Source organism: Mustela putorius, unplaced genomic scaffold (assembly GCF_011764305.1).
Source record: "Mustela putorius furo isolate JIRA1106 unplaced genomic scaffold, ASM1176430v1.1 tig00003836_pilon_pilon_pilon, whole genome shotgun sequence".
Lineage (NCBI taxonomy): Eukaryota > Metazoa > Chordata > Mammalia > Carnivora > Mustelidae > Mustela > Mustela putorius.
This window is the reverse complement of record NW_025421989.1, coordinates 6,349,445-6,355,444: the sequence shown is the minus strand read 5'-3', so window position 1 is coordinate 6,355,444 and position 6,000 is coordinate 6,349,445. Positions and strand designations below refer to the sequence as shown.

At 58.3% G+C, this 6,000-nt stretch overlaps 1 protein-coding gene across 2 annotated transcripts in view; it reads right to left on the bottom strand.

Annotated features, from left to right (window-relative positions):
• Positions 1-280: 280 nt before the first annotated feature.
• Positions 281-6,000, bottom strand: part of TBL1X (transducin beta like 1 X-linked) — a 200,468-nt gene continuing 194,748 nt past the window's right edge. For both annotated transcript variants that reach the window (XM_045089277.1, XM_045089276.1), the window contains exons 15-16: positions 4,518-4,619; positions 281-3,629 (exon numbers count right to left, since the gene is read on the bottom strand). In XM_045089277.1, coding sequence (XP_044945212.1) covers positions 3,603-3,629; positions 4,518-4,619 — 129 coding nt within the window. In that variant the 3' untranslated portion in view covers positions 281-3,602. The remainder of the gene's footprint in view (positions 3,630-4,517; positions 4,620-6,000) is intronic.

Sequence of the window (6,000 nt, the reverse complement as noted above, 5' to 3'; positions counted from 1 at the left end):
GGACGGTTTCCAGCCGCCGGCCCGGGGTGACCGCAAAGCAGGAATGCGTGCAAACGTGCCCCCGCTGCAGAGCCCTCAGCCGTGGCTGGGCTGCGGCACCCCCCCCCCCCGCACTGGGCGCTCGTTCCCATGGCCCCGTCCATCAGAGCGACCCTGGAGGGACGCACGTGACTTGTTTCCCTGGGAAAACGCAGACTCTGGTCTCGGTATGTCTGTGTGTGTCAACCTGAGCCTGCGGGTCCACCCCGCGAGAGCAAGAAAGCACACCCACCACGTTCTCTAATATCAAAATAGAGCAATTTATTCAGGACACGGAGTATGATCGGTTGATTCTCTCTGGAAACAAAGGAGCTACGACGCACAAGGTGACTCTTCTCAGCGCGTGAGGGTGAGTGGGCCAGAGGACAGGACGGGGCGGAGGCGATGGGACAGGGTCGAGAGAACACGCAGACAGGGGACCGCGTCTGGCTGTACGTCTGACACAGACAATAAAAACCGCAGAAGCCAGAATTCAAAACCTCAGTGAGCGGCGGAAGGAACATTTCTGCATTTGACAAGAAACACGATTTAAAAAAGGAAAAGAAAAAGGTGGAGGCAGGAGGTTAAAAATAACCACAAAGCAGACCCTTACATCTGACAAAGTGCACTTCACGTGGCTCCGTGATCTCGGTTCAGAAAGACAAGACAAGCGTCCTGTCCCCGGTGCCGTGTGGGGTCGGCGGCTGGATGCCCGGTCCCGGCTGGCCCTCCCGGCCCCCGCCGCAGGGCAGCATCCCCTCGCTGGATGGGCCTGCGCAACGCGCTCTTGGTCACTCGAAACCCAACCGCGGATCCTGGGCCGCACCGCCGTGTCACCGTGATCGCAGAGTCAAGGTCCCCTGTGGTCCCAGGCACGGAAGCATTTCCCCGCGGTCAGCGCCGTCAGCAAGGACCCACAGAGCGTTCTCCCACGGGCCATCCCGCGAGGAAGGAGGGGCTCCACTGGCTTTTGGGCCACAGGGCGAGTGTGGGAGGCTCCACGGATGGCGGTCGTCGCGCCGAGGGCGGGGCTGGACGGCAGGCGCCGTGCGCTCACGGTCGGTCCCTGTTCAGACCCGTGGGGAGCGCCTGTGCCGTGGCGGCTCGGGGCAGCCGGGGATGCAGGCGGTTGGCCTCCGTCCTCTCCCGCTTCATTCCTTCCTGCACACAGGGGTCAAGCTGGTGTCGTGCGAGGTTTTGTAGCCCTTGGCTCTTACATCCTGGTTCCCCAGTGGCTGAGTGTCCTCGGGAGGCATATGCCCAGGCTCCCGACCTCTCTGTGAAGATTGCCTAGTGAACCCCTTCTTCCAGGATGTCCTGACCACGGGGCTCCCCTTAACCACTTACTCTCTGTGCAGGTGACACTGGAACTTGCACAGGGAGTCAAGACGGTGTTGGCCTGGACCCCCAGCGAATCGCGTCCCAAACCCAGGGACACCTTGGGGCCAGCAAGTCCTTCTCTGCCCTCTCCGAGGAGGGGAGTGAGGACCACATGGGACTCGGACCCCTGGGCTAAGCACTGCGGCACCAGAGCCTGCATGAAATCCCATCGTCCACAGAGCACTTTCTAGGTCTCACGGTCTTTGTAGCTGGGCCCGGCGCGTTCTAAGTTGCGCAGGGAGCCCCGGCCCGCCCTGCCCGTGGGGTTTCAACTGCATGGGTGGGTGCCACCCTCTGACGGACATCCCGTGTCGCTGCTGGGACACGCGCCCCAGCGGACGCCTGCCCACGACCGGACCCCTGCCCCCAGGCCTGGCCAACTTCCTCCCTCCCTGTGCCCGCCAGGGAGCAGGTGGCGAAGGGCCTTCTGTTGCACGCCTTCCCCGCTGCTCACTTAAAAACTAGGTCTGTGTCCGGTTATGACAAGAGCACAAAGGTCACCTGATCCAATGAAAGGAAACTCCTCTAGGAACACAAAGCCATGTTTAATTTTTTAAAAACAGTAAAAAGATTCATTTAAAAAAAAAAATCTTTCTCCTATTCTCCTGCGAGAGAAAGAAATTATGAAGACAGCAGAAATTATTAGTGACGTTTCTACCTATGTAATTCACCTCCGGGACCGAACATCTGCCTTCCCTGTTCGTTTCTGTCACTGGGAGACCAGGGGAGATCCTGGAGCCTTTTATGTCCGCGTGGCAAGGACGGGCCACCCTGCTCTCGGTGTCTGTAGCGCCGCCCACGAGCTGCCGAGGGGACACTGAGCCCAGCTGCAAGCCGTGGTGGCGTCTTCGATGCCACGTGGTTTGGGGAATGCTTCTTGGGCTCAGAGCGCGCTGCCGTCCCGCACTCCCGCCGGCTTCGGGGGCCCCGTGCCCGGTGAGGTGCAGGGCTCGTCTCCGAACCAGAAGGCGCTGGGCTCGCGCGCTCTCGGGCGGCAGGGCGAGCTCGCGACCCACGCGCAGGACCGACCTTTCCCACCCACACTCCTCACCACCGTTCAAAGCTGAAGGGAAAGGAAAAAGCGACCTCAGACCCTGCCTGTGTCTTCCTAGAATTTGTTTAAAATATGAATCACACAAAGCTCTCTATGTCTGATGGCCATTTTTAGGATTTTAAAATTGTTTTAACATAAAAATATTTTTTTTTCCAAAAATACTCCAGGCTCTAAGTATTTTTTTCTCCTGTAAAAAGTCCCCCTGCCCCGCCTGCTTACATAAAGCACTTAGTACGCGCCGAAAGTGCCCTTGAGACCGAAGATCCGAAGCAACTGAGAGAGAGAGTGAGCGAGGGGCGGCGGGGGGGGGGGGGGGGGGCGGGACAGCCGCCCGTCCAGGATTCCGGGGGTCAGAGAGAGAGTGAGCGAGGGGCGGGGGGGCGGGTGCGGGACAGCCGCCCGTCCAGGATTCCGGCGCGGCGTCCACCAGGCGGCCCGTGCGAGGGTGGACGGCGCACCCAGAGCACACGGAGCCGGGCGAGGGGTGCGGGGGTGGGGGCGGACCACGGGAAAGAAGCAACAAACCAGAAACAGTTTCCATCTCAGACCGAAGGCCCTCAGACGACAGGATTCCAGCCAATAGAAAAACCACCGGACAAAGAAGATTCTAGAAAATAGAAAGTGTTGGGATTACAAAGTCGCGCATTTCATCGGTACAAACTGGTCTTTGAACATCCTGCGTGAGAACTGTAGTGTCCAAATTGTCAGGGAAAAACCCGCCACGTGGGGGAGAGTCCCCTACCCCCCTTTGGGTTTATCACAGCATTTTTCTCGTTTTTCCTTTTTTTGGCACAGCTTTTTTTTTTCCTTTCCTTTCTTCCCCCTCCTTCTCTCCTCTCGGCCATCAGAGCCTGTTCTGGATGGAAACCAAACCACGTGCCGTTGAGCTGGTGGCTTCGTGCTTCCCAGGCTGAGTGTTGTGGGTGGAAACCGTCCGTCCCCCCTTCGATAGGACTGTGTATGTTTCTGTCTTAAACTTCTTGATGAAGGTTACAAAATAGTAGAGACTCCCGTGGGCAGGGATGAGCTGATTTCCAATGCGAGTCAAGTCCGTCCAGCTTCGGAGCGGGTAGACTGTGTCTGGCGAGCGGCTGCGACCTCACACGTTCACTGCTGGTCCGTGAGATTTCTTTTCTGAAACAGTTTGTGTTTACTTCCGAAGATCTAAAACACACACCTAGAAAGGAACCAGGAAGTGCCTGTTATTTTCACAGACAACACTGGGATGCCTTTTGAGCCCTTGGACCAAATGTGGCCCGTCACCTGTGTTTTATGAATAAAGTTTTATCGGCACACAGTCACGAAGACTCAGAGAACCTGGAGTAGGAGGCCAATGTCTGCGCACGTGACCGACCAATCCCCAGCAAACAGCACTGCACGGAAACGCCAGGTCAAGGGCTGGGCTGAGAACAAATGACGGTAGACACTTATGTAAGGGGGTAGATGAGAAGCCTGAGCACACGCGTGCTGGGAGCAGTGGGGGCCCACGCTGACACTCGGAAAGCCTGTCCCCTGCTGCCCCCCTGCCTCGGAGAGGAGGTGCAGGAATGACTCAAAAAGCGAGCCATCTCACAGGATCAGAATAGGACCACTGGGAGTCGGGAGACCTGGGGAAGGAAAGGCCATGCCTGTACCACCCCAGGGCCCAGGGCGGGGGCACCAGTATGGAACTGAGGCAGGAGCAAGTTTCTCAGCTTCAGCACCCGTGCCACGGAGGGCCGTCCTGGCATCATAGGAGGCTTCGCAGCATACCCCCCCCCCCAAAGGAGGGACAACCACAAATGCCTCAGACGTTGCTCCACAGCTGAGAACCTCCAATTTCCCCGAGAATGTGAACCAGTGTGACCCCCCGGGAGGGAGGAGGAGTCTGTCGTGGTCACACGGGGCCCACCCTGTGGGGTCCAGCCCAGAAGCTTCCTTCACCGCAGACACATTCTTTCCACAGCCGCCGTGGGCCAGGCCCCCCGATCACAGCCCCCGGACTCTGCGGGCAGCTGTCCACCACCCAGCCTTTCCTTTTCCCACGCTCGCCCCGCCCCGCCCCCAAGCCGCGGGGGCCGCTTACAGAGCCGTCGGACGCGCTGGCGCCCACTTTGTCCCCGCGAGCGTTCCAGCACACCTCGAAGATGCCGCCGGTGCCTCGGTAGCTGTGCACGAGACTCCCACTCTGCAAAGCAAAGCCGCCGTTACTAGCAGATACGTGTGCGCGGTGCACGGATGCGCCAGCACGAGCCACTGCTCCGGGCGGGCCCCCGGGACGCTGGGTCATCACGCACAGCCGGTCCCCCGAGTTTTCAGACACACACAAGTTCCGACGCTTTTCAGGGAACTTTCTGGTGGCTGCAGATCCCGCCTCTCAGACTTCCTACCTCTGGAGTCTACATGATGTATGGGGGCCCTGGCCTAGCCACGGCAGGCTGTGCGACCCTGGCGCCCCTCCACGCCCGTGACCAACGGTGCCGCATAGATGGAGGCCGCTGTTCCTGGGAGACGGGAACCAGCAACGGACACGTCAACAGTGTTCCAGGTTTGTTCTGTTTAGAGGGGACCCATCTCATGGAGAATTAAAATGAGCTTTAGGGGCACCTGGGTGGCTCAGTGGGTTGAGCCGCTGCCTTCGGCTCGGGTCGTGATCTCAGGGTCCTGGGATCGAGTCCCATATTGGGCTCTCTGCTCAGCGGGGAGCCTGCTTCCCTCTCTCTCTCTCTCTGCCTCTCTGCCTGCTTGTGATCTCTCTCTGTCAAATAAATAAATCTTTAAAAAAAAAAAAATGAGCTTTAAAATGTCTCAAAGTGGGCGCCTGGGTGGCTCAGGTCAGGATCCCAGGGTCCTGGGATGGCACCCCGCACTGGGCTCCCCACTCAGTTGGGAGCCTGCTTCTCCCTCTGCCCCTCCCCCCACTACTCTCTCTCTCTCCCCCTCTCTTTCTCTGAAACAGAACTCTGAGCGGGGCTGCCTGCCTGGCTCAGCCGGTAGACAATATGACCGCTGACCATGGGGTCGGAAGTTCAAGCTCTACATTGGGTGGAGAATTTAATTAAAACAATAAATGGAGGCGCCTGGGTGCTTCAAGTCTGTTCAGCCTCTGCCTCCGGCTCAGGTCCTGATCTCAGGGTCCACCCAGTGGGGAGTCCGCTTCTCCCTCTCCGTCTGTCTTCCCCCACCACTTCGGCTCTCTTGCTCACTCTCTTTTCCTCTCTCTCTCTCTCTCTCTCAAAAAAAAAAAATCTATTAGACTAATAAAATCTTTACAAAAATAAAATGTCTCCAGGAGTGTTGTGATTTATACAAAGGGGAGGGTCAGATCTGACGAGTTTCTGACAGCAGACAGCACCTTACAACCGATGCCCCTTTACAGATCCGTCCAGCAGGACTTCCAGGAACTGTTTCATGAAGGGGCTCTGGCGTGCCGTCCCTGGGACGTGTCCTCCAGGAGGCCTATCCAAGGCTGTGAGGCTTGGCTTGGCGTCAGGCTGGGTCCACAAAGGGCCCACTGTCGCCTCTCTTTCCGCAAGAGGGTGTGGCTTACATAAGGCAGTCCCTGGGAA